The following is a 13,928-nucleotide window of genomic DNA, read 5'->3' as shown; positions in this document are numbered from 1 at the left end:
GATTACGATGAATATCCCCATTCAACATATAAAAACTCAAAGTTTAGAGAGGTTAAATAGCATGCCCAGTGTCACACAGTTAGTCTGGTGCAGAGAGCCAATCGGTAAGCAGATGTGATTCCAGCCAGGGCCTTTATTCTTTTTTTTTTTTTTTTTTTAGAATCTTTGTTTTTATTTCAGTTTTGATTATCTTGTTTTGTTGGATTAACAGACTAGTATTTGTCATGGTTACACAGGTATTATTGGTTTTTTTAATTAATTTTTATTGGAGTATAGTTGCTTTACAATGTTGTGTTAGTTTCTACTGTACAGCAAAATGAATCAGCCATGCATATACATATAACCCCTCCCTTTTGGACTTCCTTCCCATTCAGGTCACCACAGAGCATTGAGGAGAGTTCCCTGTGCTATACAGTAGGTTCTCATTAGTTATCTATTTTATAAATAGTATCAACAGCGTATATGTGTCAATCCCAATCTCCTAATTCCTCCCACCCTCCCACTTACCCCTCGGTATCCATACATTTGTTTTCTATGGGTCTCTATTTCTGCTTTGCAAATAGGATCATCTATATACCATTTTAAGTAAGTCAGAAAGGGCCTTTATTCTGAACCCCCAGGCTACACCAACCCCACTGCTGCTTTCAAGACTGCCTTATAGGGATCAGTGAAGGTCCTACTGCTCTCCTTAGATTAATTCCACCCAACCCCAAGCCTCTAACATATTTCTGTCAGAGTCATACCACCTGACCTGAAATAGAAGAGAGATAGAAGAGCAGCAGCTATGACAAGTGGTACATCCATCAGGAACTTCAGTTTGATTTCCCTCAGCCCCCAAACGAACTGTCCCTCCTGCATGGCAACAGGCACAAAACCCGATGCAGAAAAAAAATCCCCATAGGGAAATCCCTGATATACTTTATGCCTTTTGACTACTACCTTTCGGCCTCCAACATTAATACACAGTACACAATAATAATTAAACTTATTTTAAAGATGAAGAAATAGTAAGGTAAGAGAAATGGTTTGCTCACAGCTACACAACAGGTGGAAATAAAATGGCCAGTAAAGCTCAATATGCCCTCTGCAAGACCTTACCACCTTATTATTCTGGGCTTCTAATTCCCCGTGGCTGAAACCTCTTCGCAGTCTAGCAGCACAAAAATGGACTGTGGAACTAGCCTTTCACAGGCTCAGCTAAAAGAAGACTAACTAATCCTAGAGCAATGAGGGCAGTAAAATAATAAGTTGACCCTTCAGGATGAATTTCATATTATCTTTTAACCAGACAGTCTAGATTTCTCAGGGCACGACAAAACGGTCTCCAAACACTTGTCAGCAGTTTTCAGTGGAGGAAAAACTGCAGTTAAAGCACCTTTAGTGAGAGCTTTGAGCAGTAGATGTGCTTACATTTAGTTTGTGCAATTTTGATTATGAATTGGATGGTGGGTTGGATCTATGTCCTTAGTTCTTTGCTGGAGTGCTAGAAATGTAAAAATGTCAGCCACAGGCAATTCCTTTTTGTTTATTTAAACGGAGAATTTAAAAAATCACTTTTTCCACTTCATGGCTCCTTTGGACCAGAGAATAAAAATAGCGATGTCAGTAGGAGCCAAACTTTTTTCTGGAAAAATAAAACGAGAGGGGAAAGAGTCCTCCTCAGAACAACCGAAGTTTTGAAGCAGCTGCCTCAAAGCAAAACTCTCCTCATTTCAACCACTTCTTCTCTCGCCCCTTCTCGGAGCAGCCTCAAAGCAAGGCGCAGTTTATGAGAAACTCCGTGGCGTGCCCAGCACTGTTAACCCTGTGTCCTTCACACTACCCGGGCCCGGCCACCTGTCAACCCCGAGGGTGGCGCGGGCGAGGCGGGGTTGGGGAGGTGGCTCCGGGAAGAGACACTGGTGACAGGACCATCAGGAGGACTGGGGTTCTCGGGGAGGAGCTGGCTGAGCCCAGCCCTCGGGCCATCCCGCGCTCAAGGGCCCCATCGCAGCCGCCTCGGGGCCCCGGGGCCCCGGGGCCCGTGTCTCGGGCGCCCCCCCCCCCCCCCCCGCGGACTCCCAGGGACTCCGGCGGCGGCAACCTCCACCCCACCCCTCGGAGCGGCCCAGGCGCCGCACTCCACCAGCTGGGGCGGTGCGGCCGCGAGTCCGCCGCGGGGCGCCTCTTACCTGTTGATCTTGAGCGCGAACGCGCGGCGCTCTGCGCTCGGTAGCGTAGCCATGGCGCGCCGCCGGCTCTTCGGCCTGTAGGGTCTGGGGAGGCGCCCAGCGGGGGCCTGGCGCGCCGCAGGGCTGCAGCAGCACGTGCCGAGCGGGACGCGAGCCTCATCTGTCAGTCGCAGCTGGAAACTTCCGCATTTCCACCTTCAGCGCTGAAATCACCCCGGGGGAGGGCCCAACCTCAGAGCTGCGGCGGCCAGCCCTGCCACCCGGCGTCCGGCCCGGCGCGCAGGGAGCGGCGCGCGAGGAGGGTGTGGACCCACCGCGGAATTGCCCTCCGGATGCTCGGACCGCCGGCGCGCTTCTTCCCGGGGCCCTGACCTCAGGCAGAAAGGAGCTCGGGCAGATGACCCGGCGACCACTGAGCGAGGCCGGAAACTCCATCTGTCCGAAGCTGCGAGGCTGCCAGGGCCTGTGGGCAAGAGCTGGGAACGCGCGCCTTCCGCCCGCTCCGCACAGCTGGCGAGGTCGGGAAACCAACCCTGGAATTCTTTGCGCTAGGCCTTGTTAAGTGTTCGCACCATGCCCTGGAGCAGGCAGCTTAAATTTAACAAGAAAAAGAAAAAAAAAAGTTGGTGGAAACTTCAGGAGACATACCAACTTTCGCAAACGGTATGTCCGTCATCCTTATTGGGGTGACTTTAAATAAATATAACGAGTCCATGCAAGGAATAAACAATTTTTTAAAACCTGGAGATAAATGCTTTTCTCTGGAGAAACAGTGCAGAGCACTTTCCTGTGATTCAAGCATATGCTGCAACCCTGTTTATTTCAGCTTCAGACCGAGAAGTGTACGAAGAAGTCCAGCCCCAAACTCAAGAAAAAAATCAGAAAACTCCCAGTGCTCACTGTAGTGGAAAAGTCTGTGTTTACCGACTTGCTCTAAGTTTCACTCTGGTAGAGCACTCCGTATGTAATGCCTCTGTTTGTCAGCTGACCCTTAAAAAAAATACGAAATCGAGATACGTTTGGTTCAAAGCTGCACTACTGTCCAGTAGGTAGCCACTACCCACATGTGGCTATGGACCACTTGAAATTATAGTTAGTCTGAATTGAGATGTGCTGTGTAAAATACGCACCGAACTTCGAACACAGTACAGAAAAAATGATTCAAAATAGCCTGTCAATGGTTTTTTATGTTGATCATGTTAAAACGATACTTTGCATATGTTAGGTAAATATTATTAAAATGAATTTCACCTGTTTGTTTTTCCCTCTTCAGAATGTGGCTCTCATTAAAGAAAATTTAAAATTACACATGTAGCTCACATTATATTCCTGTTGGATAGTGCTGGTTCAATAGAACCTAGTTTGTGACCTAATATTAAAGTGCCTGAGAAGTGAATTCTGTCTCTTGCCCACTGCCTTTCTTTCTCTGGTTTCAGCTATCTCAGGTAGTTTAGTAATTCTTCAGAGCTGGCTAGGTAACTCTCCTCCCCCTTCCCACTTCAAATATCAATGGCTTTAAGCATAGTATAAGACACAGGTCATAAGTGTAACATTACATAGACTATGAAACGAGATCCAAAGAAAAGAAAACTTTTTGAAATGTGGAGTTTCTGACTTTCAAAATTCTCCCAGGTATGTTTACCACACTGGAATTTATAAGCAAAGATTTACATAGAAAAATACTAAGAGAACAATTCAATAATAACAATTCAATACTTCTTCAAACTGGGGACAAATAGATGATTTGTAGAAAATTGTTTTACACTAGAATCTTCAGTCAGCCTTTCGGATGGGCTTCTCTTAGTTTCTGAATGTTTGTGACATACACTTTAATACAGAGCAAAATTTATCGGTGTCCACACAGACATAAATAAAATGTAATGAGAGTATCTCAAATTTTCAGAATTTGCGATTAAGGAAAACTTTTGTGTGTGTGGGGAGGGGGGGAGGAATCTTAAAATCTCCCATCTTATGTCAGCTCATGCTGAATTCAACTCATTCACCTTAGCATTTGGTACCTAACTATGAAAGTAAGGCCAGCATCATTAACCTCCATCCCATCAATTCCTTAGTTAGAAATGATGGTTAGAAATGACTCCAGATTTCCTTAACAGCCTTTTGGTAATTCACCATGAGTGTGTTATCCACTAAATTAGGCAAATGCCTATTTTTAAATATTCTATCTGCTCTTGGGTACAGTCACAGATCGCTGGCAAACTTCAAAAATAGCTAAGTGCCTTGCTTCATTTCTCACTCCCTCCAATTTCCCTCTAGGGCTTCTTTCCTAATTGCCACTCTGTCCAAAGCCCACTCTGGAAGGCTTCCTTCTTTCCACACCATGTGACGTCTCTAGGTCTTCCTCTTTCTCTGCATCTTTGTGTCATTTGATTTTGTTTCTCACCTTTATAAAATTCCTCCCTTCTATGACAGACCTTATATCAATTATCCCAAATTCTCCTGTAGTTTTCTCCATATCTTCTTCTTACCTTCTCAGAAAGCCAATCTCTTTCTTTACATTGCATCTTACTTATTTTTTACAACAGACAATTATATAACACTTACCTTGTACCAGGGCCTGTTTCAAGCCCTTTTCAAATATTAATTAATTAATAACAACCCTTAAGTAATAACATTATCCTCACTTTGCAGCTGGGGAAACCAAGGCTCAGAGAGGTTAAGAGACTGGCCCAAGATCACAGACTAGTACGGGGCATTTCCAATCGCCCAGATATTTCCACTTAAATATCTTCAAACTCCACAAACAAAAAACTGAAACTCTCCATCTCCTCTACCCAACTGTATAAGATTGCTGTCGCTCCATAATCACTCATTTCTGTTGGTGGCACTATTTCCCACTTGCCAGTTAAAAGCTTTGGAATCATTTAATGGAGGGGAAAGCAGGAAATCTGGGTTCTGGCTTCAGGTTTTCACTAACTATGTGATCCTGAGCGAGTCACACCCTGTTTGGACCACAGAATTCTCAGTCATAGAATGACCCCATCTGCTCTTCTCTTTATAATGTGTCACCTCTGACTTCTTCCCCTTCTTTACCCTTCAGATCTAATCAGCTAACAAGGCCTGTCATTTATTCTATATAAACATCACTCCTTTATAAATATCACTGTTCTCACTGCTTCCATTCTGACCCAGCCCTTATAAATTAATGTCTGGATGACAAAAAATAAGATTTTAAATGGCTCCCTGCCTATAGCTTCTCCTTATTCCAATCCAATCTGACTCTACCACTGTATTAATTTTACTAAAATACCGTTTCATCATGTTACTTCCCTGCTCAATTAACTTTGGTGGCTTCCTATAGCCTCTATGACCAAGTGTGACCTTCTCCAACTGGCTTATAGTGGCTTCTCCATGTCATGTAACTAACTATCCCTTACCTCTTTGTTGAAGCAAGGAAGATCTTCAGCTAGAGAAATCAGTGTTCTTCCTGCCTGGGGCCTCCTTTGCTTATGTCATTCTTCCTGCCATCCTCACTAGACATCACATCCAGTCTCTCCCCATCCTTTAAAGTTTGAGTCAAGTTGTCAATTTCCACCTCTACCTAAAGGAGTGTCTCATTCAGTCTGACAGCACCCTTTGTTTAGTTAAATAGGTCGTTACCAGTAAACACAGCCTAGTGGAATGCAAGGTCCATAGGACTATAGAGAAAAGGGTGACATTTATGCATTGCCTTCCTTATTTTGCAAGCCATTCAAGACCTCCATCAGCTTTCACTCAAATGTCACCTTCCATGACCATCTACTTAACATTGCAATGCCCCTTTCCCTAATCCTGACCCTCCCTAGCTCCTTTTCCAACTTTCATAGCATAGTTTTTCTCCATAGCACTTGTCACTATCTGACATACTACATATTTTATTTATTTGCAAGTTTATTATCGCTCATGCTTCTAGAATATAAGTTCCCTGAGTGCAGGGATTTTTGTTTTATTCCTTTCTCTATCTCTATTACCTAGCGTAATGCCTGGTACAAAGTAAGTGTTCCATAAGTTCTTGTTGAATAAATGGATGAAAAGCTGATCCAGTATTGAACACAAAGCAGACACTCAATAAATATTTGTTAAATTGAACTTGAATGGGAGTGGCCAAGTTCATGTGTCTTTCAGAAGGACGTTAGAGACTTTTTTACTCTCTTGAGTTTTTCAGTTGTGCCTTTTTATGAATATATTCCAGCTCTGTTTTGTATTTATGTCTTGGGTTGAGAAATCAAACTAGCACATAAGATTATTACTAGCAAGTAGATCTCTCTATTGTCATCTTGTAATTTAGAACAGATATAGAAAGATTTGTGTGCTAGTATTTAAATCCAGCCATAGCTCAGATATTAGAATTTGGAGTTTCTAATTTTCTCCACTTCATTCCTCGTATTGTCACAAGAGATCTGTAAATATGAGAAGAATAAAACTAAGAAACTTTCCCTTAATATGTATATATTAGTCCCCCTTATTCAGGGTTTCACTTTCCACAGTTTCAGTTACCCTCGGTCAACCACGGTCTGAAAATATGAAATGAAAAATTCAAGAAATAAACATAAGTTTTAAAATGCACACTGTTCTGAGTAGTGTGATGAAATCTCCCGCTGTCCTGCTTCTTCCTACCACAGACGTGAATCATCCCTTTGTCCAGTGTATCTGCCCAGTAGTCAGTTATATGTATGCATATATATAACCATCTTGGTTATATATGCAGTATCACAGTGCTTGTGTTCAAGCAATGTTTTTTACTTAATAATGGTCACAAAGTGCAACAGTAGTGACCTGGAATCCAGATATGCCAAAGAGAAGCTGTAAAGCGCTTCTTTTAAGGGAAAAAGTGAAAGTTCCTAAATTAATAAGGAAAGAAAAAATATCGTATGTTGAGTTTGCTAAGATCTATGGTAAGAATGAATCTTCTCTCCATGAAATTGTGAAGAAGGACAAAGAAATTCATACTAGTTTTGCTATCACACTTCAGACTGCAAAAGTTATGACCACGGTATGTGATATGTGCTTATTAATATGGAAAAGGCATTGAATTTGTGCAAGAAGATATTTAGAGAGAGAGAGAGACTGCATTCACATAACTTATTACACTATATTGTTATAATTGTTCTATTTTATTGTTAGTCATTGTTAATCTCTTACTGTGCCTAATTTATAAATTAAACTGTACCATAGGTATGTATGTTTAGGAAAAATAGTATGAATATGGTTCAATACTATCCACAGTTTCAGGCATCCACTGAGGGTCTTGGAACATATCCCCTTTGGATAACAGGGTACTACTGTATATACACATATTATATACATGTATCTTATGTGGTTACTTTACTATGTATATTAGTATTTTAAATGTAGGAGTTAGGCCATATTCTAATGTACAATGCTATTTCATATTCAATAGGAATATTCATACTATAGCATTTTATACCTAGAAGGACCTTGGATTAATTCATGAATAAATGAATAAATTCTCTCATTATCGTTTATGTGCCTTCCATTAATTCCCCAAACATTTACCAAGTGGTTCCCATATGTCAGGTTCTGAACTAAATGATACTAGGGGCAAAATCGTTAACAATATTTGTTCCCTGACTTCCCAGAACTCACGATCTAGGAACAAGATACACGTTACCAAGGAAAGAAGAGACTTATTGCATGGGACAATGCAGGAATGTTTTCCTGCACAGAACTCCGTGAGAGTGAGGAAGCACAGACAGGAAATGATTTATTCTTGTGGAGAGGGTGTTGGCAGAGAAATTGACGCTGAGGAAGAATGACTTTACTGACCCAGTGACATGGAAACTGGTCTTAAATGACAAGTAAGCATTCACCAGGCAGAGAAGAGCGCATTCAGGATATTCCAGGCAGAAGGGGCACTACATGCAAAGGCAGGGAGCCAGGAGACACCAGTGCCCATCCCAGGAGTCAAAAGTATGATGGAGTCCAGGGGTGCAGAGAGAAGTGTCAAGAAATGAAGCTTGGAAGGTGGGCAGGACCTGAATGTGAGGGTCCTGTTAAAGAATTCAGACTTTATCCCAAAGGCTATGAAAACCACCAGAAAGGGACTGCTGTTTCTATAAAGGTCATTGCCACCTGGCAATCCATGATAAGGACTATCCCATAGAGTATAGACACAGGGTGGTAAGGATTATGTCTCCCAGATCTGGCATTGCCATCCCCATCTTCCTCAACCTAAGCACACATACACTGGACAGTAATGAAGAAATAAATTGTTCTTTACAGCAGGATTTAGGCAATTTTCCCAAAGTCATATCGCATGGAGAGAGGGAGGATTTATGGGGGACAGAAAGTCAGGTGCTGGTCCTCTGGTCTGGTTACCTCTGCCCCTCATTGGAGTGCCCCACATGAATATGGTCACTGCCTCTTTATTTACCCACTTTCCCATCAATCTACCATCTTCTCCCTAAAGAATCAGGTACCCATCCCTTGGTTTGTTGTTATGTCTGGGCAATTTCCCAGGCATCCACTAAATGTTGCGCTTTCTCCTTCCTCTAGTTTCCACTGTCCCTGCAGGGGGAAAAGTTGGGTTCTGATCCACGCCTGGGGGGATTTAGTGGTGGGCTTCTATTCTAGGCTGCAGCTGACATTTTTCATGTGTAAAATGTGGTTAATAGTGGTACCAATTCCAGGATTGTTACAAAGATTAAATAATGTAAAACTCTCACAGTAAGTGACATATAATTATTCCTATTATTATCACTATTTGAAATGTCTACAGAAGCAAATTACTAAAAGTCTAAATAAAAGTAGTTTAATCTTTATTACCCTAGTAAACCGGAGGAAGGAACTAGGTCAGTAACTCAACAACACCATCAAGCGCCCAGGTTCTTTCCATCCCTACACTTTGCCATACTCAGTCCATTGGTCACGTTGGTTATCCCTCTTATGACCTCATGGCTACAAGCTGGACTTGTAGCCATGAGGTCAGGACTCCAATCAGCCACAGCACACACCAGCACCCCAAGAAGAGAGAAAGAAAGAGGCTAAGGCTTTCTCCAGGAGAAACTCTGCCTTTCCCAGAAGTCCTCCAGGAAACCTGCCATGAGAAGTCACTAGCCAGAGATGGGTCAGATGATGCTCCTCGGCTGCATGGGAAGCAGGGAAAGAGTATCTAGAAACAGAAGTGGGTGATTACGTTTGGCTTCGAAGTACTCTGATTCATTCTCTTGAGCTGCAAAAACAGAAGAGGGACAAAGGGGAGAGTAGCTGTTCGATAGGCAGTGAACAGAGGCTGCCAGACTCATTTTATTGAGATTAAATAAGACGAAGCACATAAACGACAGAACATACTGCTGGTTATCGAGTATGCACTCTCAGAACATGTGGGCTATGATTTTATTATTATTTGACATTTGTATTGCTTTGGAGCCATAAATTGGAGTTTTCCCCCAGTTTTATTGCAAGATAATTGACATACAGAACTGTATACATTCAAGGTGTACAACATAATGATTTGACTTACACACATCACAAAATGATTACCAGAACAGGTTTAGCGGACATCCATCATCTCATGTAGATACAACATTAAAATTGTTTTTTAAATTGTTTTTTACATATTTACTATTATTTCCTCATAATAGATTCCCAGAAGTGGAAATTGTTAGGTCAAAAGTTATAATCTCATGCCAAAAATGCCTGCATGTAATCATGAGGAAATAGTAGACAAACTTAAATTGAGGGACATTCTGCCGAACAACTGCCAATCTTTTAAAAAAGTCAGTGCCATGAAAGACAAAGAAAGGCTGAGGAACTGGTACAGCTTAAAAGCGACTAAACAGCCCGAGCAACTAAAGGCAATGAGGGATGCTGGAGTGGATTGTGGATCAAGAAAAGAACACCATAAAGAAAATTACTGAGGCAATTGGCAACATGTGCCAATTGACTCTGTATTTGACTCTGTATCAAAATTACATTTTCTAAATTTGATACTTACACCGTCGTTGCATAAGAAAATAAAGACAATAGCCTTATTCTTAGGAGATGTACACTGAAGTATTTATGCTAAAGGGCAGAATGGTATGATGTCTGCAACTTACTCTCAGATGGTCATCAATGATGACGACAATGATAATGATAATAATGTTTATAATACTAAAATAAAATTGTAAATAATAATAAATTAACTAAATCTAGATGAAGGGTATGTAGAAGTTTCTGCTCTGTAAATTTGAAAATTTTTCAAAACAAAAAGTTAAAGATAAAAAAATAAAAATTACAAGCATAATTTTGGCTTTTGTAAGTTTGTGGTAACTTATAAGCAATGTATAAAAGGCTTTTTCAGGGCTTCCCTGGTGGATCAGTGGTTGAGAATCTGCCTGCTAATGCAGGGAACACGGGTTCGAGCCCTGGTCTGGGAAGATCCAACATGCCACGGAGCAACTGGGCCCGTGAGCCACAACTACTGAGCCTGCGCGTCTGGAGCCTGTGCTCCGCAATAAGAGAGGCCGCGATAGTGAGAGGCCCACGCACCGCGATGAAGAGTGGCCCCCGCTTGCCGCAGCTAGAGGAAGCCCACGCACAGAAACGAAGACCCAACACAGCCAAAAATAAAAATAAATAAAAAAGCTTCTTTAAAAAAAAAAAAAAGGCTCTTTCATTATACTCTCACTAACAATGGCATTCATTTTTAATTTTTGCAAGTTTACTCAACTAAAAATAAATTTTAAATTATGTGTTTATTAGTTAAATGAGTTGAATATTTTTCCATGTTATTTCATTATACAGTTGTATTTTTCTTGTGTGTCTATTTGTGTCTTGTCCCACTTGCCTATTAAAGCCTTAGAGTTTTTCTTGTTGATTTGTGTCCACCCTTTTGAGTAATATGTTACCAGTGTAGGTTATCTCTCTTTAAGGAACTATGATCTCCCTAAATACCTTGAGCTATTTGGACAAAAGTGGAAACGAGACAAGTTTACAGAATTTTAGAAATTTTGTTGGCCCTGGATGACTGTCAACAGGAGACCGAATTTAACCTGCACTTTTGAAATGCTTTTTTCCCATTTCAGTGTTCTTCAATATCCTCCCAGGTCACTTCACTCCACCCTATAGCCCCACATATTACCGTAAGGATTCAGGTAGCATGACAAGCACCAGGACACTTTCAAAAGATGGAAAAGCAGGCTGCACGGTGATTCTTTGTCCAAATTTGCCTGACTCAGTGTCCCCTGGTCCTCACACACCACTGACTGGGCAGGACCACAGATTGGATGTCATACTATGGCACAATTCAACCATGTGATCTTTGCAATTCTTATAACAGTGTAGCAGCATGGTGCTGGTGGAGAGTAATATGTAGAATATGTCAAATTCAGGTGCTCTGTCTGCCACGCCCCCAAACCTATGTCCCAACCACTAACAATTTGTGTCTTTTAAGACAATAGTTCTCAAACTTTGAGAAGATTAGAATTACCTGGAGAGCTAAGAACAAACACAGAGGCCCAGACTCATTGAAATAGGATGAAGCATAGACCTCCATAAGTCTGCCAAGGTCTCCAGATGATTCTGTTATATACCAAAGCTGTTGAGACTTAGCAAATAAAATGAAAATATCCTCAAAGGGTATAAGATTAAAAACTATTATCAGATGAAGTTTTAGCTTGGATTATTTTAACATAGTTGAGAGGGATAGCTTGAAGAAACGTCAGTTAGTATAGGCAACCTGTATGAGCAGGCATACTGTGAATTTAGAAGCCTGACATGGTTCTCTGTCCAGGACCAGATCATCATTCAGCAATAAACTTTTTAAAAATTCAGTACACTTTTAAAAATTGCGAATCACTATGTTGTACAGCTGAAACTTATATAATAGTGTACATCAACTATACCTCATTAAAAAATTAAAAAACAGATTAAAAAAATAAAAACTGAGTATACTAATGTAAATGTCCATGTAACCCATCCAGTGAATATATGACTGATAAATGGAAACAAAACCTATCTTTATTAGGGTTTCCCACTGCCTCTTCAAAAGTGCATTCAGCAGGGATAATCCTTGCCAATCCCGTATGGGAATGTGGGCAGGTCCCATGACTTTTCTCTTACTCTTAGGTCAAAGTTCTTGGTTGCAAACATAGTTTCAAGTCTGAGACCAGAATATCCAGCCCAAGATACTGATCAAAACTCCACCTTATGTTTAATGGCAAATATTCCCCCAGCTGGGGAATGCTTGAGCCTGGCAGCCTGCAGAGGCAAAGGAGGGGAAGAATGCATGGTTGGCTTCTTCCCTTCACTTTGCACTATTTTTCCTTTCTTTTCTTCTCCCACCACAGCTGGCTAGCTAGTTTCTGACCTCTTGGGGTTGGAGGAATGGTGAGTATAAGAAAGCTCTTATTATTCAAAGCGGACTCTTTCCTTGGATCTTTTTAGGTCTTTTGGAAGACTGTTTTCCTAGAGACTTCTCTCCTATAAGTCATTTTACTTGGTTTGTTCATTTCTATGCCTCCTGTTTACTTGTGACTCCTTTGCAGCTCCCCTCCAATTTCCTGCTGCTAGGGTCCTCCACTCTCTAAGTGACCCTACTTGATGGGACCCCAAATGACTCTTGGTTGGATCTTTTCCATGTGGCCCACATCCGATTCATTGAAACTGCTTATCAACTCCTTGGCTTGACAATCCTGGCTGATACCAACACAACCTCTACGTTTGTGTCCCAGGCCACTTTAACATCCTTGGTCAGGCATCAGGTAGCATACTTGTGTCTCCCAGCTGCAATAAAATTGTCATTTCAAGCTCTAAAATGTGTCTTGGAAGCCTTGGAAGGAAGCAGCAGCCCTCCCTCATTTATGTCTCCCGTCCCCACAGGCAGAAATGGGAACTCTCCTTGGCAAAATCTTCTCAAAAACAAAACAAACAAGCAAACAAACAAAAACACTTTAGAAATCCTGTGGGATCCAAGAATCATGGAAATGGTTCTCAGAATTTCCTTGGTAAATTCTGCATATGGTGATCTGGTTGTGGAATATCTTATTTGTTGTATTTGTTTATCCCAGTGGAACTTACATTTCAGCATATTGTTACTATAGTCTTAGATATCCTGCCATTAAGCCACATTTAGGAAGGCCATAGTTCAGAGCATTCTCTTCCCTAGATTAGGAGCTCTTGGAGACTGCAGTAGATTATTGGAAAATGCTACAGATGATGCTTTATTTTGCTAGTAATTTTTTCAATGTATAAGAGACAGAGAGATAAGTACACAGCAATAAATGTACAAAGTAAACACATCCATGTAATAATCACCCAGCTCAAGAAAGAGAATATTACTAGCTTCCAGAAGCCCCCATCCTACCCTTTCCTAGTTGAGTTCTCACAAGGGTAACTAATATCCTATTAACACCATATATCAGTTTTATCTGCTTTTGAAGTTTGTGTAAATGGAAGCTTTTCTGCCTGGTCAACATTTTGTTTGTGGATTCATCAATATTGTTGTCTTCAGTTGGAGACCATTCATTCTCATTTCTGTGTGGCCATGCTATGAATATATCTGGACAGTTAATATTTGGTCAATGACTCTTTTCCCTCAAGGGTAGCTCAGAGGTTGACTGTGGCTTCCTAGGCCTTCCCTGATTCTAAATAGAATCCACAGGTGGATTCTCAAATCACTGTAAAGATTTGTATGGGGTGTCATGACAAAGCAGTTGAAGTCTTTACAATTTTTAAAAGACTGTGTAAAAGGTTGTATTCTTTCAGGGAAAGAGTTTATTACTTCTCCCCATTCTTTTATCCCATCAATCTGCTCTT

General features: G+C 41.3%; 1 protein-coding gene across 1 annotated transcript in view; it reads right to left on the bottom strand.

The window, feature by feature from the left end:
* DOCK8 (dedicator of cytokinesis 8) overlaps positions 1-3,580 on the bottom strand; it is a 236,688-nt gene extending 233,108 nt beyond the window's left edge. Inside the window, exon 1 of the mRNA XM_082470796.1 lies at positions 2,172-3,580. Within this exon, the coding sequence (XP_082326922.1) occupies positions 2,172-2,224 (53 nt within the window). The 5' untranslated portion in view covers positions 2,225-3,580. The remainder of the gene's footprint in view (positions 1-2,171) is intronic.
* Between the last annotated feature and the right edge of the window lie 10,348 nt (positions 3,581-13,928).

This window comes from Balaenoptera physalus (assembly GCF_965194825.1).
Source record: "Balaenoptera physalus genome assembly, chromosome: 7".
NCBI classification, from domain to species: Eukaryota; Metazoa; Chordata; class Mammalia; order Artiodactyla; family Balaenopteridae; genus Balaenoptera; species Balaenoptera physalus.
The sequence above is the reverse complement of the archived record's forward strand: the minus strand, read 5'-3'. Positions and strand labels throughout refer to the sequence as shown.